Below are 25,000 nucleotides of genomic sequence, written 5' to 3'. Positions count from 1 at the left end.
AGTTTGTCAAAAGTGGGAGCTGAACGTTGTTTGGAGTCCATTGGGGATGAGCCGGTTGCGTACTGAACGTTGTTTGGAAGCCATTGGGGATCACCATCCCACCTACATTCCCCCAGCCCCATCCCTCTTCCCACTATTTATTTCCCAGCTCCCTTCCCCCTCCCAAGTCCTGATGAAGGGTCTAAGCCCAAAATGTCAACTCTCCTGCTTCTCTGATGCTGCCTGACCTGCTGTGTTCCTCCAGCTCCACACTGTAAAGATTAATAGTATGAAGGAGAGGAATGTGCAAAAATTGGAAACATGAAAAATAAAAATATCTTTGACAGAAGAACAACAGCATCAAATCAATCGCACTAATAATGGACAGTGAGCAAAATGGTCTGATTATAGCTGGAAGAATGAGAGTTCGACTTAAATAATTTCTCACAGTGACGTGAGTTAGCCTGTACAGTTTACTCTTTACCTGTTTTCTGGCAGTGCTTCTGTTAAACATCTCATGGCTATTGTACAAATGATTCCATTAGGTGAACTGTAAGTTATGAAAACATGAAATAACTACCTGGAAATAACTGGATTTAATTTGATTTGCAAATGAGGTTTAAATACAATGGGATAAAATATAACAACAATTGCAATGCATATATTTTTACTCAATTTACAATACATAATTGTAATATAGCATGAAAGACTTTTAATATTTTTAAGCGGTAAATTTATTATACCTTTTCTGATTTTCAGAAACTCCTTCCAAAATATATATTGTATCCTATATCAGAAACAGTACAAGTGAGTCATCAAAGCAATACTTGAACAGATTTTAGGTAAGTGATCATTGATGCTGAAATGACTTGAAACATTGCCTGGCAAGACACAAATGTGGATCTGTCATACCACTAGATCCTGGATCTCAGCTCCACTGGCTATAGAGAAGGAAGGCAGGGAAGCAAATGAAGGAACAAATAGTGTTTCTCTCCACAAAGTTTAGCCATGCCAGCAAAACTTAATTCCAATATTAACCTGTAATCTTGCAGCTAAAGAACTGAGAGGTTATTTCTAAACATATAATAAAAGGCATCATAACAAACAGCAAAATGTTAATAGTACAGTGAATAATTTTGCAAAATGCCTGCTAATCACGACATCACATCAAAACATGATTAAAAACTCAACTGCCTGAGCGATTTCACTATTATCCTTTCTCACATTGTTACTAAATAGTAGTTTTGAACATTTAGAAGGTAACAACTTAAAATTTCTTAAACTAACGTATCATTTTATTATAATTTATTTCACAAAGTGAACAAATATTTCCAGATCATCGAAGATGTACGTTTGATTATCTCCTACCTGACCAACATCAGTTTGAACCAGAGCTGCAATATCTGCCACTTCCAGGGAGTACAGCAGCTTCATTGTTGGAAATGAATACACCAAAAGATTTCTCATCTATGAAAAAAATCAAAGATTAGTCTAGTTTATATAATATTAATAGTTTATTACACCCATCTACTGGAGCCAAGAGAAAACAAATACTTTGCACTAAACCTTAAATTAACACTAAAACTCCAACATTCTGAACATAAAAATATCATTCTAAACAGATTTGCATGACTTAAATCCAGGAAATTTACAGCTCTGCTCAATAGAAACAACAATTCATGAGGAGAACCAGTCTGTATCTGGAAGGAAAAGCCTTACCTGCTTATTCACTGGAGTTGTCAGAGCTACAAGTTTCAAGTTTGCATTTCCTTGTCTACGAGGAGATAAAATTAATAATTAAAACTGATTGCTTCTCTGATAACAATAGGAGAAGTGAAGAAAGAAATAATCAATACTGCAAGCTGGTCAAAAGGGTAGGATTTAAGAAGAGAGTAAAGTGGAGGATTGGAGGGCATTTTATTGTTGTGTGCATTTCGTTCAAGTGTTTGGCCCTTACATTTTTCATTGCATGGCCACACAACTTAAAGGATTGACTTGTGCTAGGACTGCATATGAACGTCTGGGTTGCTGTATGGCCACAAAGCTTAAAAGGGGTATAAATAGGGAACTCTAGAGCTTGAAGCCTCTGCAACTGTAAGTTCTTCTCCTAATGGTAGTTTGCATGGATGGAATGCACAACTTACCATTGACAATAAACAGAGAATGAATATATTATATATGTGCAGATAATAAGCAAACATACTGCAGAAGATTTTCTATGGAGCTGAATGGTGCAGACTGGACTTTATTGCCCCCTGCCAGGTAGTTTTGTTTTAAGTGGTGAGGGCACTTACAACATGGTGGGTAACTAGCTCATCACCTACCTACACACTCCCACTCCAATTAGCTCCTCAAACCATTCTTCCAGATGTAGAAGGGTCTAGGCCCGAAACATCAGCTTTCCCGCTCCTCTGATGCTGCTTGGCCTGCTGTGTTCATCCAGCTCTATATCTTGTTATCTCTCATTTTTCCAGATGGCTGAGATTGCATTAACTTGGACTAGGCTAGCTGTAGTCTGGTGTCATAGCTTCCTTGCCTGGTTTGGGAAAAGAGGATGTCCTGTCTCTGCAACACCCAATTAAACAGGATTTCTAGGTCCTAGGTCCTGCTGGCAAAGCGGGATGCTAATTTTCACTTCTCTACCAAATCTGGTGGAGAAAATGTCAGGAACTGTGCAGGGTTGTTCCAGACTATCAACACTTGTCCAGGTTTGTAATGTCCTTTTAAAAGATGATGCCAATACCAGAGAAGAGAATCTATTCTGCGATATCCCGACAATGGTGAGTTGTTCCAGTCAACTGGTAGAGTGGAGCTAAAATCAGATGTGGGGGTGCCATAGGAGTGACGTCAATAGTTAATGCGGCAAATTTAGTAAGATGCAGTTAGAAAACGCACTAGGGCTCACGAACAGAAACCCTCCATGAAACTCAACAACACCGGCAGTTAGCCAGTAAAAATGTAAGATTTAGCCCAGTTTTATACTAATATCAGTTCTTATCAAAATGCTGTGAATGGAAATGAACAGAGAAAGTGAGTGCTTCAGGAAGTGCAATCTATACACACAATTCAGTTGCATTCCCAGTTCATTTCACTTGTACTTAAACTGATCCAATTAAGATATTGTTGAAAATAAGTAGTTTTTAAACATGTTATAAATATTCAATTCTTCCCTAAATTTTCCGGCAAATCTGCTAAATGTAAATCCATTTCCATGGAAAGTAAACAATCGAAGGAAGTTGTCAAGTTAAAATAAACACCTAAGATTATAAAAGAAGAAAGGGTTGTTTTATTATAATAGGTCAAAAGTTCCCTTACTTGTTAATGGCAGAAGAATCTCCCTCTGCTGTCAGCAAGAAATCCTGGATGTGAACTGATGGCCAGTACCAGACCATTACAAAAGCATATGCATCCCACATACTGAGAAAATTCTGAACCAAAATGAAAGCAAGTTAGAATTTAAAGAAAAAAAAGTATTAAGTAAAACATTCTATCCTAAAACAAACATAGCCCTGAACTTACAGTATCATCCAAGACAAATATTGCACTTCCAACAAATTGACATTTCTTCACACCTAAAATTAAAAACATACAGATTATATATTCTAAGTGAATAGCACAGTAAATTTTCAGTGAAAGGTGTATCCCTTCCTCCTCTGCAAACTGAACTATTGGACAGGTCCAGTCATTTCAATCCTGTCAAATGATCGAACAGTCAACTTTTCTCAATTTCTAAATTCTTTATTTAAATCTGACCTTTTTCTGTTGTTAAACATTGAACGCTCAGTTTGTTATGCTTCCGAATTAAGTTGGAGCAAAAAATTACTTTTGATTATTAAAAGGAGTCTTCAGATCAACATTCCACACATTTCTATAAAGCAGTGGCCATTATTCACAAAAGGGTACAGGAACGGTTGTGAAATGAATGGACAAAAAAGTCCACATTACGGAAACAGGAGTAACTTTGATACATTTGAAACAAAGTCACACTAACTGGTCCTAAGAGAGCACTTTTTATTTATATCTTTAATTTGTACTCTGCCTAATCTAGTTACGAAAGAAAAATTGGCAAGTTTGAATTTACAGATTATACCAAACCAAAAAACTTTCATATCAAACAGGGGTTCACCTATACATCTGCCAACTTGGTCTACTATATCCACTGCTCCCGATGTGGCCTCCTCTACATCGGTGAGACCAAGCATAGACTCGGAGACCATTCCGCAAAGCATCTGCGCTCTTTACCAAAAAACACCACCACCTTCCAGTCGCCAACCATTTTAACTTCTTCTCCCACTCCCTGGGTGACACGTCCATCCTGGGCCTCCTCCAGTGCCACAATGACGCCACCCGCAAACTGGAGGAGCAACACCTCATATTCCACCTTGAGAGCCTACAGCCCGAAGGCCTAAACATGGAATTCATCAGTTTCAAAATCTCCCCACCTATGGCCTCATCCCATGTCCAACCCTCCCTCTCATCCCCATCTCTTTGACCAGACAAACCTGTCCATCTTCTCTCCCACCTATCTGCCCCACCCACCCCACTGACCAATCCCCACCACTTCCTACCTGCATTCACCTATCACCATCCCACCCATCTTCCCCAACCCCATCCCTTCTCTATTTATTTCCCAGCTCCCTTCCCCCTCCCCATTTCTGAAGAAGGGTCCCGACCCGAAATATTAGTTTTCCTGGTCCTATGATGCTGCCTGGCCTGCTGTGTTCCTCCAGCTCCACACTGTGTTGTCTCTGACTCCAGCATCTGCAGTTCTTGCTATCTCTGAGTGTAAGAGAGTGATTATGTTCAAACACATTGGTAAGTTTTAGTGCTTGAGTGAGAACATAGTTATAGTCATAGTAGAAGAAGGTGGCAACAGGCAGTTCTGCAGGTTTGCTCACTAAAAATCGAGGGGAGGGGTCATTAATCAGGGTTACTGTTATAATGTGCAAATTAGAGGCGGTATACTGGTGGGGATTGGAAGCAACATGCTGAGATGCAGAGGCAACAATAATGGTTGGGGGGGTCAACTCAACATTAAGTGGGGGTCGATAGTGCATTTGAGGGCAAAGACGACTGGGTGGATGGAGTGTGCTAATCAACGTTCACCTTGCTTTGAAGGGAACCAGTGCATCATACTGGTTGATATAACTAACCTTGGAACCAGGGCTGAGCTTTGGCAATGCAAGGAGATGAGCACTTAAATGAAAGCATTGGACGGGAATATGAGGAATCTTAGGCCTGATGAGGTTGACAGGCAATGCAAAGAACAAACTATAAAAGGTTTGGTGGCGTCATCTAGATTAACAGGTTGAGCCTGCGACTCACTCTACAAAGCACACCCTGTGTTGCTTTCTATCCTCATCCAAATCTCAAAAGCACAATGGAAATGAAAAATGGCTGCCACCACACCTAGAGTTTGCAAAGTAAAATAACTTTTCTGCTGAGGAAGCGGGCTCTACTTGTAAGTGATATGAGGTTCTTCAAGGAGCAACTGCATTAATTTGGTACTTACACATTACAGCTTAAGACATGCATAAACACAGAATTCCGCACATGAATCATACAATTTTTAACTATATGATAAATACAAACCCTGGCCATAAGCAATCTTTACCATTTTGAAGACATTACAAATTGATCATTGTCATGTCTATGAAGCAGAAGTACTTATGTTAAACGTAGTACTTATGTTAAACGTTTCACCTCAATGCCGCAATTTACAAACAGAATCGAAGGTCTCAGGCTACACAAGGGCGCAGCACAGATATCATTTCACTTTGAATTACGAGTATGTAACAACATGCCCTTATATGCAATACTGCCTTTCTTGGATGATGTTGGGGGAGTGGGGGAAAGAGAGAGGGCAAAGGTTTCAGTAATCTTACTGGACTTCCAATCTCCTAATGTATTTGCATGACATGGCTTATGCGGCATACCTTGAAATAAAGTTCATTATGTCAAAGGTCCATTTACAGGCTCTCCTTTTTGGTGTACTCCAACTCCCACAATATTCAGGTCTATGTTGAACAGTCATTTGTCTGTAATACAAATGCTAACTGTGCCCATTATTACAGACCTATTTTGTCTCTGAAATGCTTCAGATTGGTCACATTCCAAATGAACCTAAGGATTCAGCCACAACGAGGGTTACTGTTGCCAGAGCACAACAAAGGTGCAGAGAAACTGAGGAACAAAGGCATCAGAAAGCTCAGGACCAGCAGCAACCTCTAGAAATAACAGGCTGCACAATATAAAGGGCCTGTAAATATTTTAACAAATCACAAAGCAATACCAACAAAGATTTGCTGAACTGATGATTCTTGGCAGACAAGTTTCACATTTACCTTTCATTATGGATGAATCAACCACATTGTTGACTTCTAGGTCCTTGAGTGCAGATATGTTCCATGTTGATAATACATAGTCACCTGTGCCCTGTAATATAATACGTGAACAAAATAGTTTTTCTCTCTTTTGAACAGTTTTATTAACTACGTCAACAAAAACAATAAAGTCAAACAATGTTGCCCTGAAAACACAAGAATTATGTTTGAGATTACAAGAGGACGTCATACATTCATTTCTGTTATATTGAGCATGATTTCCACTTTTTTTTAGCCAAGCCAATCAATAAGAAAGCTCACCAAATCAAGTGTCAATTAGATACATAGGTTGAAGAACTGGCAGGTTTCTTAGTCAATAATTTCCCAGAATGGCAATACCCCACCCTGCCTGAAATTGCCAGTAAAAGGTCAGCAGTCACTGAGTGGAGCAATGCCACTTTAAAGGCCACAGCTGCTGGATGAACAGCAGCAAATCCTAGAGCAGCAGAAATGCTCCTAAAGTGACAGCAGCAGTTGGTCATCTCCCTGCTGGAAACCTGCCCAAATTTTTGCCAATTGTATGAATTACCCTGCCAATTCAAGAGAGGAGAAAGTTCCAACCATGGCATTATACCCAAGTGGAGACATAAAAGCATGTTACTACAGAACTGCAAAAGACAAAAAGTAACCAAACAATAAAATGGTTATAGCTTATCCCAGTATGCTCCTCTCTTCTACAGATAGTAATAACTCCTTTTTTTAATTCATCTGTGGGATGTGGGCATCACTGTCTGTCCAGCATTTATTGCCCGATCCTAGACGCCCTTGAAAAGTTGATGGTGAGCTACCATCTTGACCTGCTGAAGTCCACATGATGTAAGTTGACCCGCATGCCCTTAACGAAGGGAATTCCAAGATTTGATCCAGCAACAGTGAAGGAATGACAATATATTTCCAAGTCAGGATGGAGAGTGACTTGGAGGGGAACTCGCAGGTAGTCGTGTTGTCTGTATCTGCTGCCCTTGTCCTTCTAGTTGGAAGTGGCCATGGGTTTGGAAGGTGCTGACTAAGGATCTTTGCCTAAGGATCAAGCCCTTTTATATTTATCTCTCCAGCTAGAGTAGCTCCAAGTATTAGTCAAAGGTGATAATTGGATTAGCCCTCTTCCTTTAAAGTAATATGTTACTTCCCTGCAGACTTTTCCTGTATATTATGCAGCCAGGTACTTGTCCCAAGTTTTTATTCAACATGTATATAAGAAAACTTTACCCCATTAATAAAACTGACAAATGCCATGCACTGTATGTAAGCAACCTTTAATCTACCAATAAAACTAACAGCGCTATGTCCAGACCCGTGCAACCTTGAATGAATGAATGAATGAAACTGACAGCACTACTGAAAACAGGTGTGACCACGAAACTGAATGAATGAATGAATGGTAGTAAGTACAACCCGCAGATGACACAACCATGAAAATAACTAAACAAGTGATAGTAAATAAAAACCACAATCAAAGCTGATAGGAACTCAGACTTTTATTTAAAAAACACAAGATGCTGTTTTCTAACTTTAAAATTCTAACCTTGAAGATAACAAGACTAACACCTTTTGAATTATGCAAGGACAAACCACACAAACACTCTAATCTCGTTAAAATAACCATTAACACTCAACAATAACCGCTAACATTTAGCACATGTTTCAACCATCTCTGATTTCCTGCAAAACGGTTTTTGAACAATATCTACTGCTTAACACTCAAGTGTTAGAATGTTAATGTATGCTTGAAATCTGTATGAAAACAGCTGCTTTTGAACAATGATTTTGGGATTCTATTTCACCTCACATCGCCACCTTCTCAAGGACAATGAGGGACAGGCAATAAATGCTGGCCCAGTGAACGTACAATAAAGAGGCTATTTTCACCACTCACTGATCCTGGTCATCTGGTTCTTTGAACACGATCTCACAGTGCCTTGGAGGGGAACTTGAAGGTGGTAGTATTCCCACCTATTTGTTGATCGCACGTCTAGATGGAACTGGCCGTGGGCTTGGAAGGTGCTGTCTACGGATTTTTGGCGAATTTCTGCAGCGCATCTTGTAGAGTACACACTGCTGCTACTGAGCATCGGTGGTGGAGGGAGTGGGTGCTTGTGGATGTAGTGCCAATCAAGCGGGCTGCTTTGTCCTGGATGGTGTCAAGCTTCTGGTGTGTTGTTGGAGCTGTAGTCATCCAGGTAAGTGAGGAGTATTCCATCACATTCCTGATTTGTGCCTTGTAGATAGTGAACAGGCTTGGAGGAGTCAGGTGAGTTACCGCCGCAGTATTCCTAGATTCTGACCTACTCTTGTAGCCACTGTGTTTATGAGGTGAGTCCAGTTGAATTTTTGATCAATGCTAACCCCCAGGATATTGATAGTGGGGGAATTCAGTGATGGTAACACCGCTGAATGCCAAGGGACAGTGGTTACATTGTCCCTCATTTGTGACGGTCATAGCCTGGCATTTGCGTGAATTATCATAGAATTATCATAGAATCTCTACAGTGTGGAAACAGGCCCTTCGGCCCAACAAGTCCAGACCGAACATCAGAGCATCCCACCCAGACCCATCCGCCTATAACCCACCTAATCTACACCTCCCTGAACACTTTGTGGCGCAAATGTTACTTGCCACTTGTCAGCCCAAGCCTGGGTATGGTCCAGATATTGTTGCATTTGAACATGGACTATTTCAGTATCTGAAGAGTTGCGAATGGTGCTGAACATTATGTAATAATTGGCGAACATCCCAACTTCAGACCTTATAATGGAGTGAAGGTCATTGATGAAGCAGCTGAATATGGCTGGGCTGCAGACACCACCCTGAGGAACTCCTGCAGAGATGTCCTGGAGTTGTGATAATTGACTTCCAACAACCACGACTATCTTCTTATGTATCAGGTATGACTCCAACCACAGGAGAGTTTGCCCCCTGATACCCATTGATTTCAGTTTTGCTAGGACTCCTTGATGCCACACTGGGTCGAATGCAGCCTTGATGTCAAGGGCTGTCACTCTCACCTCACCTCTAGAATTCAGCTCTTTTGTCCATGTTTAAACCAAGGCTGTAATGAGGTGAGGAGCGGAGTGGAACCCAAACTGGGCATCACTCAACAGGTTATTACTGAGCAGGTGCTGCTTGATAGTGCTGTTGAGGATACCTTCTATCACTTTACTGATGATCGAGAGTAGACCGACGGGGCGGTAATTGGCCAGATTGGATTTGTCCTTCTTTTTGTGTACAGGACATACTTAGGAAATTTTCTACATTGCCAGGTAGATACCAGTGTTGTAACTGTACTGGAACAGCTTGGCTAGGGGAGTGGCAAGTTCTGGAGCACAAGTCTTCAGTACTATTGCTGAATGTTGTCAGGGCCCACAGCCTTTGCAGTATCCAGTGTCTCCAACCATTTCTTGATATCATGTGGGATGAATCAAATTGGCTGAAGACTGGTATCTGTAATGCTGGGGACCACTGGAGGAGGCCGAGATGGATCATCTACTCGGCACTTCTGGCTGAAGATTGCTGTAAATGCTTCAGCCTTATCTTTTGCAATGATGTGCTGGGCTCTTCCATCATTGATAATGGAGATATTTGTGGAGCCTTCTCCTCCAGTGTGTTGTTTCATCGTCCACCACCATTCACGACTGGATGTGGCCGAACTGCAGAGATTAGATCTGATACATTAGTTGTGGGATCACTTAGCTCTGTCTATCACTTGCTGCTTATCCTGTTTGGTGTGCAAGTAGTCCTGTTTGGTGGCTTCACCAGGTTCACACTTCATCTTCAGGTATGCCTGGTGCTGCTCCTGGCATGCCCTCCTGCACTCTCCATTGAACCAGGGTTGATCCCCTGGCTTGATGGTAATGGTTGAATGGGGGATATGCCGGACCATGAGCCTACAGGTTGTGCTGGAGTCCAGTTCTGCTGCTGTTGATAGCCCACAGCGCCTCATGGATGCCCGGTCTTCAGTTGCTAGATCTGTGCAAAGTCTGTCCCATTTAGCACGGTGATAGTGCCACACAACACGATGGAAGTTATTTTCAATGTGAAGGCGGGACTTCATCTCCACAAGAACTGTGCGGTGGTCACTCTTACAGATACCATCATGGGCAGATGCAACTGCAGCTGGCAGATCAGTATGGATGAGGTCAAGTATGTTTTTCCTTCTTGTTAGTTCTCTCACCACCTGCCGCAAACCCAGTCTAGCTGCTATGTCCTTTAGGACCCGACCAGCTCGACCAGTAGTACTGCTGCTAAGCCATTCTGTGTGGTGGGTATTGAAATCCCCCACCCAGAATACTTTTGTGCCCTTGCCATCCTCAGTGCTTCCTTTAAGTGTTGTTCAACATGGAGGAGTGCTGATTCATCAGCTGAGGGAGGAGAGTACGTGGTAATCAGCAGGAGGTGTCCTTGCCCATGTTTAACCTGAAACTGGAGTCAATGTTGAGGAGCTACTCCCTCCCGACTGTGTACCACTGTGCCGCCACTTCTGCTGGGTCTGTCCTGTCGGTGGGACAGGACATATCCAGGGACGGTGATGGCTGTTGCTGGGACATTGTCTGTAAGGAATGATTCCGCGAGTATAACTACATCAGGCTGTTGCTTAACTAGTCTGTGAGATAGCTCTCCCAATTTTGGCACTAAACCCCAGATGTTAGTGAGGAGGACTTTGCAGGGTCGCAGGGCTGTTTCTGCCTTAGTCTTTTCTGGTGTCTAGGTCGATGCCAGGTGATCCGTCCAGTTTAATTTCTTTCAGACTTTGTAGCAATTGGTACAACTGAATGGCTTGTTAGGCGATTTCAGAGGGCAATTGAGAATCAACCACATTGCTGTGGGTCTGGAGTCACATGTAGGTGAGGGTGGCAGATTTCCTTCCCTGAAGGACATTAGTGAACCAGATGGGTTTTTCTGACAATCAACAATGGTTTCATGGTAATCAGTAGATTCTTAATTCCAGATTTTTTTTATTGAACTTAAATTCCGCCACCTGCTGTGGCGGGTGGCGGGACTCAAACCCGGGCCCCCAGAACATCAGCCCAGTGTCTGGATTAATAGTTTAGCGATAATACAACGAGGCCATTGTCTATCCCCATTAGGCCATCCCTAATTGCCTGGAAGGCAGTTAAGAGTCAACCATATTGCTGTAGGTCTGTCATCACATATAGGCCAGACCAGGTAAGGATGACAGTTTCCTTCCCTAAAGGAAACTCATGAACCAGACATGTTTTTCCATCGATAATGGATACACGGTCATCATTAGACTCTTAGTTTCAGATTTTTAATGAATTCAAATTCAATCATCTGCCATGCAGGATTCAAACCCAGGCCCCCAGACATCAGCTGGGTCTCTGGATTAATGATCCAGCAATAATGCCACTAGGTCATCGCTTCCCCTCTTGTAGCCACAGTATTTATGTGGCGAGTCCAATTGAGTATCTGGATCTGCAGTAACCACAAGGATTTTGGTAGTGGGAGATTCAGTTATGGTAACACCATTGAATGTCGAGGGATGGCGGTTAGATTGTGTCTTATTAGAGATTGTCATTACCTGGCTTTTGTGTTGCGCAAATGTTACTTGCCACTTGTCAGCCCAAACATTTTGTTTCAAAGTAGCAAGTGTACTCTGGGAACATATTCAGGTACTGAGCTTTTGCATTGCAGAAAGAAAATCAAGTGTCTCTATTTTTAACAAAATACTGACAACAAAAAAGACAGTTGTACAAACACTTTAGCATTCAAATAGAGAAGATATTCTCATTAGTCAGAACATCCAACACAAACTGTTTTTCCTGAAATTCTCTTCTGCTTGTGATGTATAAAAGATGTCTTTTGGTTAGCGTAAATCCTTCACATTTGGTCACTGAGGTAAGCCAACTCTTGTAAATCAAAATGGCTAAACATCTGTGGAGTTTTAACAGTTTGCTTTTAATAATGTAATAGTGCAAAGAATATCTGCTGATCTTCCACCACAGTTACAGTGCATGATTTGGAGAATCCTTCCCAAAGTTCAATTGCACAGTGTCATAGAGTCATACAGCACGGCAACGGACCCTTCGTTCCAACTCGTCCATGCCAAACAGATATCCTCAATTAATCTAGTCCCATTTGCCAGCATTTGGCCCATATCCCTCTAAGCCCTTCCTATTCATATACCCATCCAGAAAACCTTTTAAATGTTGCAATTGTGGCAGCCTCCACCACTTCCTCTGGCAGCTCATTCCATACACACACCACCCTGTGTGTGAAAAAGCTGCCCCTTCGGTCCTTTTTAAATCTTTCTCCTCTCATCTTAAACCTATGCCCTCTAGTTTTGGACTTGCCCACCCCAGGGAAAAGACCTTGGCTATTCAACCTATCCATGCCCCTCACGATTTTATAAACCTTTATAAGGTCACACCTCAGCCTCTGATGCTCCAGGAAAAATAGCCCTAGCCTATTCAGCCTCTGTCTATAGCTCAAACCCTCCAACCCTAGCAACATCCTTGTAAATCTTTTCTGAACCCTTTCAAGTTTCACAACATGCTTCCTATAGCAGGGAGACTAGAATTGCACACAGTGATTTTAAATAGGGTTCTCATTTGAATTCAGAAGTGAATAAGCAACTTAAATTGCCCACAAACTTAATGTAAGAACTGTAAATTTATTACAATTATCAAGAATTGCTGCTTTAGATCTTTTATCCATGAAAAAGACCTTAAATGGTGCTCTTAACTAGAACAAATCAGATCAAATAAGACTCCATTTTAATTGTTAAATCTTTAATCGTTAAATTGTTAAAATTGTGTTATATACCCTGAATTACTGATGAATATTATTATATCGTTATAACTATATACTGAAGTCTTCTCATTTACACAGAACACATTTGTCCTTAGGTAATTTTATTTCAGCAGTGAAAAACCCATTCTCAATACTAGTATTAAAAATCATGATTTAGATTTTGCAAAAAAATGTCAAATCATTTTGAAGGAAACCACTTACCCCAACTAGCAGTTTCACATATTTGGAACTGTCAATCACTGCATGGTTACAGCCATCTGTGTGTTTATCGTCAGTCTGAACATATTTGATCTTGATCTGTTCCTTTAGCTAAAGAGATAAAAACAAGTTGTAAAACAGGTGTCACAGCTGATTTTCCTGTGGGATTATGAGGTAGCATTATGGCATTAAAAGTTTTGAGGTCTTACTGCTTTTGTTGTATCAAAGTCCATCATCTCAATTGCTGTAACGAAGAAAAACAGAAATGATAAACAATTAATGAGACAGAAATATTAAATCAGTAGCAGATTAAATGAAACAACAGATCTAATTCCTAACAACACTATGATGAACAGTGAGTCACAAGCATAGATGGAAGCCTAAGGTATACAAGAACTGGGATAGAAAACCCAAGATATGGTGGCATGAATTTGGAAGTCAAGTATGAGGAATAATTTGAAGAAGATTCTAGGTTTCAAAAGCATTGAAAAGTTATTGATATCTGAAAGCATTCAGAGTTATGGGGTCAGGGGTACAGGGCTAGCATTCATTCACAATGACCCAAGATGAATTTCTAGTCACAAATTATGGGAACATAGGAACGGAGTGGGGATGGGCAGAAAAGAACAGGACAGAAGAATATGGGGCTCAGCTGTAGATGTACCCACCACTACTCACCCACAGTCCTTTTAAACTATCAGGCAGACTCTGTTTCTCCCGCATCTTCAGTTTCCATTTATGCATTTCCACCGTAAAAATAATGCTCAAAACTTTGGGAAGGGCTTATGAAACATGCATCTCAAGACTTATTGGAGGAGGCATGGAGTGCATAGAGAGAATGGCAACAGTATGATAACAGAATATTGCTCATGGGCTGCAAGGTTTTGGAGCAGGGCTTCAAGTCGAAAGAACACTGCAGAGCTTCTCTTCACCTCCTCTCTATTTCACTTGGAACAATTAATACTTAGATTTTCCAAAATAAATTCACAGAAACTAAAATGCTCAGTAATACTGTTCACCACACTGTGAAAATAATTCTTGACAATCAAAACAAATTTAATGCACAGCTCAGCTTGTTTGCAGTCAAGAAAATGGGGTCTCTAGAACCATTGCTTTCAATTTTATCAGTTTCTCCCATAGCTGTTACTTTTAAGCAGTCAGGAAATATGAGAAGGAAAGATTTACTTTCCACAGGGATCGGTTCTGGGTCCTCTTTTGTTTGTCATTTATATAAATGATTTGGATGAGAATATAGAAGGCATGGTTAGTACGTTTGCGGACGACACCAAAATTCATGCATAGTAGATGGTGAAGAAGATTTTCTAAGATTACAAAGGGATCTTGTTCAAATAGGAATTGCAGTTTGGTAAAACAAGCAAGGGTAGGGCTTATATAATTAATGGTAGGGCCATGGCTAGTGTTGTAGAACAGAGAGACCTAGGGGTGCAGGTACATCATTCTTTGACGTTTGCGTCACATATAGACAGGGTGGTTGAAAAGGCGTTTGGCACGCTTGCCTTCATTGCTCAGTCCTTTGAGTATAGGAGTTGGGAAGTCACGTTGAGGTTGTACAGGACATTGGTGAGGCTTCTTCTGGAATACTGTGTCCAGTTCTGGTTGCTCAGTTATAGGAAAGACATCATCAAGCTGGAGAGGGTTCAGAACAGATTTACGAGGATGTTGCCGGGTATTGAAGGGTTGAGTTATGAAGAAAGGCTGGATAGGCTGGGACTTTTTCCACTGGAACGTAGGAGGTGGAGAGGCGACCTGATAGAAGTTTATAAAATAATTAGTATAGATAGAGTTAATGGCAGTTGTCTTTTCCTTCCCTAGGATGGGGAATTTCAAGACTAGGGGCACATTCTTAAAGTGAGAGGAGAGAGATTTAAAAAAAAAAGACATGAGGCAAATTTTTTTTAAGAGGGTGGTTTGCATATGGAATAACCTTCCTGGGGAAGTGGTGGATGTGGGTACAATTAAATGTTTAAAAGACATTTGGACAGATACATGAATAGGAAAAGTTAGGAGGGATATGGGCCAGCAGCAGGCAGGTAGGACTAGTATAGTTTGGGATTATGTTCAGCATGGACTGGTTGGACAGAAGGGTCTGTTTCCATGCTGTATGACTCTATAACATACAACCTTAATGAAATAATTCCAGAGAGGCCAGTGTCTCGTCACGAAGTCACCCTTTATTTTCATGTGAAAAGTCCTTGACTCTGGCACAGCCTCATCAGAGTCAACATCCAGGGTGTTAGGCTCTCTAACACTCCTCTTTACTTCTGTCAGCCAGGTCTCCCTCATTGGAACAGATTAACAGCCCCAATCAGGGAACTCATATTTTATGTTGACCAGCTGGCTCGCGTTGTTACAATCACTACATTCCTCCCACTTAGTCCAATGACATTGGCCAGTCATTTTTCTTGGAGAGCCTCCTGGGACATTTTAGCACTAGATCAGGTGCTTCTGATTCAGCGTCCGATATGGGCAGCATGTAACGCACAGGAGATCACCTCTTGTGCCAGGAACACCTCTGTAGGAATGCACTCTCTTCTTCTGCCACCAATGGCGTTGATGCGGCAACATCAATAACATCCAGCTTAGATTCAGAAGTCTTGTCCATGCTTACCGGAGACATTGAACCCACAGTTCCTGTTCATTTCCAACTATTCTGAGGAGCAGGGCACATTTTGTTCCTGTACCATTTGAGAATTTGCGGCTTTCATGTAGTTCACATGCTTGTTCAAAACCGTCGCACTGACCCAAACTTTATACATCACTGGTGCTGACCTCGCGTCGACCATGTCTCTAACCCATGAAGGGCCATTTCCGTGGTTCTTACAAACTTCATCCCCTGTCATAAACCATTTCTCTCGTTGGCTGGACACCTGGGTCTAGCAATTGCGTTCCTGATGCCATTTCCTCCTCCTCCTCTCCCCCAGGTCCGGAAAGATCAGATTTAACCCAGTGCATGGTCTTCTCCCCATTAACAACTCTACTGGAGCTAGCACTGCAGTTGCATGTGGGGTGGGTCTATAATCAAATAAGAACTATGACAGCTTGATATCTAGTGAGGTTGTAGCCTGCCTTTGGATTGCTCTTTATATCACTTGATGGATGTTTTGGACCTGTCCTTGTTTGTCAAATCCCATTCAACTTTAGGAAATTCTCAAATTCCCTGCTGGTAACCGATGGTCCATTATCTGTGACCAGCACTTCCGGGAGTCCGGCTTTCAAAAAAGATGCACGCAGATTTGCAATTGTTGTCCCCATTTGACAAATAGACTCTATGCACATCCAGCCACTTTGAGTGGGCGCCTACAATGACGAAGAATATTGAGCCCATGAAAGGACCTGCATAGTTGACATGTAACTGAGTTCAGGGTTTACCTGGTCATTCCAATGGATGTGGGGGAGATACTGACAGTAAATTTTGTCCTTGTTGCACACTGGGCACTGTCCCACCAATGTGGCTCTGTTGGCATCCAATCCTAGCCACCAGACATAACTTCTCACCAACATCTTCATTTTGGAAACCCCTGGATGACTCTGGTGGAGTTCAACCAGTATCTGGCAGTGACCCTTGTTCCGGGGAGTCACTCGTGCTCCCATAACAATATGCCTTCTTCTACTGTGAGCTGGTCTCTCTGGGTCCAAAATGATTTCAGTTCTGGTTGTGACAGTGATTGGTTTCCCCCATCACCACCAGTTGTTTCAGTTTTGCCAGGACCGGATATTTCTTCGATTTGATTTATTATCACATATACCTAAATACCGTGAAAAGCTTTGTTTACGAGCAGTACAGGCAGATCATAGTAAGCAAGGACATACAGATCATAGGGTGAAAAAAAAACTAGGACAGAGGCATACAGGTTACATCGCACAGAGCATGCGCTATGCAAGATCAACATTAGCAAGATCAGCATTGTTAGAAGTTAGAGAGTCCATTCATCAGTCAGCACAGCAGGGAAGAAGCTGTTCTTGAACCTGCTGGTGCACATGTTCAAGCTTATCTATCTTCTGCCTGATGGAAAGGTTGTAGGAGAGCATTGCAGGGGTGGGATGTGTCTTTGATGATGTTGGCAGTTGCTGTGAGCTGTGACTGGAAGTGTGTACAGAAAATTTACAACCATTATAGACTCTTCCATTGGTAGTACCATCGGTGATGTATTTGCCAATGGGATACAGCTAAATGCATCCGCATTGGTTACCAGGTCTCGCAGACCATGTTCTAACTTGTAATTATAGGCACTTGGTATTAGATCCCACTATCGAATTTGGCCTGAAGCTATGGGCAGCACCATTTCGTCCTCTTTAAGCAGACCTAGCAGAGGATGCATATACTATTAGGCATTGGGTCACATATGAGCTAATACCACCCAAATGTTGTACAGGGAGGCATCGCATGTCATACCAGATCTTGCTTGGAATCATAGTGTGCCAACACCTTAGAGTTGATAGCTGTTTCTTCACTTCTCTGAAAGCTATGGCTTGGTTACACAACCATTTCCAAGGCAGACCCCTTTTTAGGAGTTAATACAAAAGTGGCAGTATGGAGGCTAGTTGTGTATGAACTTTCCATAATGATTTACCAGTTCAAGAAATGACCCAAACTCCTGATCAGACGTAGGAGGTGGAGCGCCTTTGATCACCCTCACTTTATCTTCCAATGGGTGTAACCCGGTTTTGTCCACTCTGTAGTCCAAGTATATCACTTGGGGCGGGGCCTGGAACTTCCATTTTTCCCTCCTTAGGCATATGTCCGCCTCAGAAAAACGTGCAAGGACTATGTCCAAGTTCTCTTAGTATTCCTTTTTAGTCCTCCCTGTTATTAGCGCATCATCTAAATAAATGGCGACCTGAGGTAGACCTTGCAAAATGTTCTCCATTTTCCACTGAAAAATTGAACAGGCTGACGATACCCCAAATGGCAGTCTTGTATACTGGTACAAACCCTTACGGGTTTTAATTGCAATATACCTCTGGGAATCCTCACCAAACCGCAACTGTGAGAAAGCATGGTGCATGTCCAGCTTCGTGAAGGACAGCCCCCCTGCCAGCTTTATATATAAATCCTCTATCCGGGAAATTGGGTACTTATCCAGATGCAAAAGGTGGTTTAATATTTGTTTAAAATCTTCACAAAGGCGAACGGCTCCAAAAAGGGAAAAATAAATTGGTACAACTGCTGCTGTGCATTCCGCAAATTGGATTGGTGCGATGATTCCTTCACTTTCAAGTCTTCTGATTTCGGCCCCTACTTTTTCCCGTAGAGCAAATGGCATTGGGTGGGCCTTGCAGAATCATGAAATTGCTCCCTGGTCAACATGCAAGGTGGCCTTGGTTCCTTTGATAGTCCCTAGATCTTCCTGGATGACATCTGCGTATTTTATTAGGACTTCAGTCAAGCAGCCATTTCCAAATTGAAAAATATTGAGCCAATCTAGATGAATTTCTCTTAACTAATTTCACCCATCAAGCCTGAGCCCAAGCCTTTTCCTACAACCACTGGTGACTGAATCAGCTGCTTCATTAAGAGATCAGAAGCGAAGTTGTATCCTTAATCTGTAAATGTTTCCTGACATAGGTTCTCAGCCAGGTCTTGCGCAAACTTAACAGTTTGAGTTCTGATCAAATTTTGTTAAACAAAAACAGAAATTGCTGGAAAATTTCAGCAGGTCTGGGGTGGCACTGTGGTTCAGTGGTTAGCACTGCTGCCTCACAGCGCCAGGGACCCGGGTTCGATTCCACCCTCGGGTGACTGTCTGTGTGGAGTTTGCACATTCTCCCCGTGTTTGTGTGGATTTCCTCCAGGTGCTCCGGTTTCCTCCTACACGTCCAAAGATATCCAGACAAGGTGGATTGGCCATGCTAAATTGCCCATAGAGTTCAGGGATGTGTAGATTAGGTGGGTTATGAGGGATGGGTCTGGGTGGGATGCTCTGAGGGGCGGTATGGACTTGTTGGGCCGAAGGGCCTGTTTCCACACTGTCAGGATTCTATGATTTTCCAAAGTCTGTCTACCATATTCAAGTCAGAAATCAGGATGTCATGGAAGACTCTTCACTTGCCTGCATGAATACAGCTCCAATAGCACTCAAGATGTTCAACAATTTTCAAATCAAAGCAGGCCAGTAACTGGCAACACATTTGTTATCCTAAACAATCAGATACCCAACAACTCATTACACTTTAGCATTTATCTATAAGAAACACTGCAGCAATTTGACAAGGCTTCTTCAACAGTAGCCTGCAAACCTGAAGCATCCACAAAGACTAAGGCAAAATGTGCATGGGAACACCTCCTGCTGCAGGTTCTTCTTACAAGTCACACGCCATTTAACTTAGCATTTTACTGCACTCCTTCATTATCAATGAATCAAAATGTTGAAACTCCTTTTTCTTTTACATTCCAAAACAATTTATTATGGAAATAAAAAAGGAAAATTCACAAAAACAGATTGTGACCCACTTTGCTAAGGATGTTCAATAACATTTCATGTTCCAGTGTTGCATTTGCCACAAATCATTTAAACATTAATGCAGAATTCTTTCTTCTACATCTTCAAAACATTCTTGTCCTTCAGAACTTCACCAATGATGTTTCCATCTTGTATCCAATTTTTTCTAATTCAGTTCTTAACTGGTTAGAAAAATCATCATTAACATTGTCATCATCTTCATTATCTTCCCAGACATGGGCATCTTCATCTAAACCAGGCAAGTCTTCAGCGGAGAACTCCTTGACTCAACATCCTCGTCCAACAAGCTGATGTCGACAGGCACCTTCTTCTCTAACACCTTTCGGCAAGAAGCCCCACGCCAAGCTCAGATATCTAACTGAACTGTGGAAAAATGTTCACCATATGGTCTGCGGTGGTTTAAAAGGGTGGTTCACCATCACTTTTCAAGGATAATAGAGATAGGCAACATTTGCTGAATTTACCAGCGACACCTACATTCCATGAATGAATAGTAAAATTAAAGGCTTGAGTTGAGACAGGGAAAGGGAACAACAGAACTGGGGTGGGAGTAGAAAGAGCCAGCTAGAATTCAAACAAACTGAAATATTGAAAATAAACGATCAGATGTGACTAGAAAGTGAGACAACAACATGGCACAGGAAGTGTAAACTGAACTAAGAGTCAATTTGATATAACTAGATACCACTTGAAATCAGATGAATTTGCAAAAACATTGCATTCTTGAGAACAACGACTTATCCAAAAACAGATTTACATCTTTAAATTCAGAGTAAAATATTGTGCACTTTACTTTGAAGCATATTTACATAGGGATGACAACCAGAATGAAAGATAAGTCTTTACATTGTTCAACAAACCTTTTAAAGGTTCACATGAGTATTATAAATGGAATGACAAATATTCGCCTTTGGAATGTCATAAATATTTTTTCCGTGTCCATTGCCCAAAAATTCATTTCAATCCCTCTAGTCCAACTTCTGCCACTTCAAGAATAATAAGAAAGCCCTTTGCAAATTTATAAAAGACCATCTATTTTAAGTTCCATTAGATTTTCTTTAAATTGTTTCTGTATGGGTATACATAGAACTTCTATAAAAATAGATTTTTTTGTCAGTCTGGATATTTGGAATCACCCAAAATGCTCTTATTTACATGCTACCCATTTCTGCTATCATCCACATTTATACACATAATGTGTTGACACCCAGATCTCCTTTATTAATAAATGCTCTCAACCTCACAGTCAATCAGATGTTGAGAGCCTGTTTGACATTAAATAATGATGATGCAGTTTCCTCCAGCTTAATACTGGGAAGAATGAAACCACATATTCTACACTCACTTTTCCCCGACTGCTAATTATCAGGGACCACTGTTTTTGGTCCCAGATCCAAACTCTGTTTTTCTTCCATAGAATCCATACAGTGTGGAAACAGGCCCTTTGGCCCAACAAATCCACACCAACCCTTAGAGCATCCCATCCAAACCCATTCCCCCTATAACCCACCTAACCCACCTGAACATTATGGGCAATTTAGCATGGCCAATCGACCTAGCCTGCACATCTTTGGACTGTGGGAGGAAATCGGAGCACGTGGAGGAAACCCACGCAGACACGGGGAGAATGTGCAAACTCCACACAGACAGTCGCCCGAATTGAACCCAGGTCTCTGGCACTGTGAGGCAGCAGTGCTAACCACTGAGCCACAGTGCTGCCCCCTACTTCTTAGCAAGAGAATCCACTCCTCTTCCTGACAACAGCTGAAGACTAAGCCAGTCAGTTCACACTCTTGGTGTCATATTTCATCCCGTAATGAGCATTCAACCTTACTTGTGTCATCACTAACTGTGTCTTTCTAGCTCTGTAACATCACCTGACTTAGCCTGTATTAGCTCATCTGCTGCTGAAACCCTCATCTGTGCCTACAATATCTCCAGACTCAAATATTTGAAAGTTCTCCTGACTAATCTCCTATGTCTCACCAGTTGAAAACTTGAGGGCATCCTAAACTCTGCTGTCCAGATCATAGTCCACTGCATATTTCCCTATCACGTCTGTACTCACTAATCTACCTTGGCTCTCAGTCAAGCAATGACTTGATTTCAAAACATTCATCCTTGTTTCAAATCCTTCCATGGCTTCACTCCTCCTACGTCCAATCTTCTCCAATCCAAGATATCCTCCAATTGTGACCTTGTGTGCATCGCGCTCAACTGCATCATTGGTGGTAATGTCTTCAATGCGCCAAGTCCCAAGCACCAAAATATCCTCCCTGCACAATTTCCCTACGTCAGTTTCCTGTTCATGGTATGCCTTAAAATCTCTCTCTTTGATCAAGCTATTGCTGATCTGACTTAATACCTACTTATGCAGCTTGGTATCATACTTTATTTTATCTTTGGGATGCTTCATTATATTAGCAGTGTTATACAAACACAAGCTCTTGCCATTTATATTAGTCCTCCAATTGTAGTCCTATGTGCATCACACCACCACTTTGAGTGAAAGACTCTTAAATCATATCTGCCAGAACTCCTTTCCAAAACTCTTGCACCTTTCCTCACTTTCTCTCCATATTTTTGTTCCTTTCTAAAATGCATTGGAATCTTAATGAAAAAACCATTTAAATGCTTTTCTACCTTGATGAAGCTTGGCAAGCTGAAGACATGAAACCCAGAAGAAGCCGTTGTTAGTTAGCAGGACCATATAATAGGAGCCTAAAAGAAAAATAAAAAAATTACAGCTTTGAAACATCATTGTAAAGAACAGGAACATCACCTTGGACAGAAATTTTTAATTCAACTTCTCCAAGCAGATAATTACCAACTGCCGTTGAATACTAAGCAAAAATTGATCACTGCCTGCTTGACTGAAGCAAGCCAAGCCAAGCAAAGGAGAAAAAGAAGACCAACTTGACGCCCACCGCCCCTCTCCCCAAGAAAGAAACAAATAACTTTTTCCTATCTCTACTGCTTGTGAAAATGAAGTAAAATGTAAAGCAAGAGGGAGGTAAAGACAGAAAAAGACCAGATTAATATAAATTGCATTTCGAGCAAAATTTCAAAAAGGTCTTAATCCGAAACAAAATTCCTACAAATACAATAGATTGCATTTATACAGCAATTTTAAAAAGTAAAGCAAATTAATGTGCCACACAGCAGCAGTGATCGTGATAAGAAACAAAAACAGAAATTGCTGGAAAAGTTCAGGTCTGGAGAAAAATCAATTAACCATTCTGAGGAAGGGTCACTCGACCCAAAACGGTAACTCTGATTTCTCTCCACAAATGCTGCCAGACCTGCTGAGCTTTTCCAGCAATTTCTGTTTTTGTTTCTGATTTACAGGATCTGCAGTTCTCTGGTTTTCTTTTAGTGAACATGATCAATTTGGCACGGTGCCATTTTAAGAAATTATAAGGACAGGCAGACAAAATCTTTGTCACAAACATAGGTTTTCAAGCATTTCTTATAAGGACAGAACCATGGAAGAAAGACGCTGAGATTTAGGGAGGGAATTTCAGACCCAATCAGCTGAAGGCATAGCCAATTACGGAGTGACGAAAATGGGAATGTCCGAAAACTAAGAATTGACAGATCTTGTAAATTTTCACCCTAGCAAAGACAGTAACTTTCTTTTAAATGACAATTTTATTTTGAGAAAAGCATTGATTATCATTTGGAGACTAAGTACATTTAATTACGAGAAAGAATTGCATCACTGATCTTAATACTCCAAAGTAGTGGAGTATCCAGCAATATCTCTTGTCTGGCATCATTAGAGAAGAGATTGTTTGTAATAGGTTAAACTAAACCTATTGAAGAAAAGTAGAAGGATTTTCTACTGGTACTTCAGTGGTAAGAGAAGAGCCATAGTGGAAGTAAAGCCAAGAGATGGGGGGGACAATCTTTATTATCTCAGTGTTCACAGAAAATAACATCAAAACTTTAGAATCACCTTAAAGAATGTTGCCATAGGCTATTATTCAAAGATAAGCGTTATTATAAAACTTGTCAAACTCCAAATAGATAGATCACTAACTGCTGATAAAAACACCAGAAACCCAGAAGGGAGTCAAGGAAAATAATGATTGAAGCACAGACCATAATTTTACAGATCTCCACTGGAAAGGGAAAAAAAGTGCCCAAGGACTGGAAGGTGTTGAATCAAATGCTCTTTTTCATAAAAAAAAGGTGAAAATGAAATAAATTTAGATCAGTTAGTCTTACTTCAGTTGTTACTGAAATACCGAAGCATGTAACAATGGTTTGGAATTAAACAACACAGAACTATAGGAAGGTTATGCACAGAAAGAGGTAACCCAGCACATTTTGTTAACATTGAAACACTTGCAGAAACAAGAGCTAATTAAGTCCTGCTCACGCAGAGATCTAAAAGGCAAATTGCGAATGAGAAAACTTTCTATATAACAGAGGATAGTCAAAGCAAATGGTTATCTGGTTTAGGTGAATTTTCCAAAAAACATTTGATAAAGTAACATCTAAGCAAGTTAAATTCATTTGTAACTAACTTAGAGGGAATGTGGTCAACTACACCGAAGGTGGCTGCAAGAAAGAATGCAAAAGAGTAGGGGGAAATAAAGTCTGTCATATTGGAGACGTATGATGAATAGAATTCCATTGGAATTTGTGTTTTGGTTACTCTTATATTTACCACAAGCATTAATTATCAGACTTAAATTATGTGGATTGAGAATTGAAGGGACAATGTCAAAATATGCTGACAATCGCAAATTGAAATGTGTGGTAGATTTGACAAGACCTGATGGAGGACATAAATTAGCCACAGATTGCACAGAGTAGAAAAATGTGAAAAACGGATGTGGAAGCAAGAAAACTAAAGTGCGCCTCAATTAAGTAACATTTAAAACGGAGAGGAAGAAAGGGACCTCGATCTGCATGTAAAACAGATTATTTAAGTTGTACAATAAATACGACAATTACATTTGGAAAACTGAATCCTTGGCTTTATATCCAAAAGTACAGAGCAAAGAATTATCATTGAACTTGTGCATTCCATTAGATGGGCACAAATCAATGATTCAGGCTGTTCTGGTAAATAATAGTGTCCCTATGTCTGAGCCAGAAAATTTGGGTTCAAATCCCAACTGTGTTGGAGGTATTTTGTAACATGTCCAAATAGGTTTATTAGAAGTATTTATAAAGCA

The 25,000-nt window shown here is 41.0% G+C and overlaps 2 protein-coding genes and 1 long non-coding RNA gene across 3 annotated transcripts in view; all 3 read right to left on the bottom strand.

The window, feature by feature from the left end:
- Positions 1 to 463: 463 nt before the first annotated feature.
- On the bottom strand, positions 464 to 1,448 carry LOC125485931. Its single transcript, XR_007264637.1, has 3 exons — positions 1,348 to 1,448; positions 723 to 766; positions 464 to 529 (listed from the first exon to the last, which is right to left on the bottom strand). It is a non-coding gene; the product is annotated as an uncharacterized LOC125485931 (long non-coding RNA).
- A 208-nt stretch (positions 1,449 to 1,656) lies between these two features.
- The window catches only part of LOC125485989 (kinetochore-associated protein 1-like), a 24,460-nt gene continuing 1,116 nt past the window's right edge, over positions 1,657 to 25,000 (bottom strand). Inside the window, exons 2-8 of the mRNA XM_048611716.1 lie at positions 22,455 to 22,532; positions 13,539 to 13,573; positions 13,333 to 13,440; positions 6,324 to 6,414; positions 3,499 to 3,551; positions 3,295 to 3,407; positions 1,657 to 1,753 (exon numbers count right to left, since the gene is read on the bottom strand). Coding sequence (XP_048467673.1) covers positions 1,657 to 1,753; positions 3,295 to 3,407; positions 3,499 to 3,551; positions 6,324 to 6,414; positions 13,333 to 13,440; positions 13,539 to 13,573; positions 22,455 to 22,532 — 575 coding nt within the window. The remainder of the gene's footprint in view (positions 1,754 to 3,294; positions 3,408 to 3,498; positions 3,552 to 6,323; positions 6,415 to 13,332; positions 13,441 to 13,538; positions 13,574 to 22,454; positions 22,533 to 25,000) is intronic.
- sem1 (SEM1 26S proteasome subunit) lies at positions 19,913 to 22,019 on the bottom strand. The gene is given in 3 exon segments (XM_048611394.1): positions 19,913 to 20,076; positions 20,079 to 20,130; positions 21,969 to 22,019. Coding segments are annotated over 3 exon segments (267 nt in total).

Source organism: Rhincodon typus, chromosome 24 (genome assembly GCF_021869965.1).
Source record: "Rhincodon typus isolate 14 chromosome 24, sRhiTyp1.1, whole genome shotgun sequence".
Classification (NCBI taxonomy): Eukaryota; Metazoa; Chordata; class Chondrichthyes; order Orectolobiformes; family Rhincodontidae; genus Rhincodon; species Rhincodon typus.
Note: the sequence above shows the minus strand (reverse complement) of the source record. Positions and strands in the feature narration are given on the sequence as shown.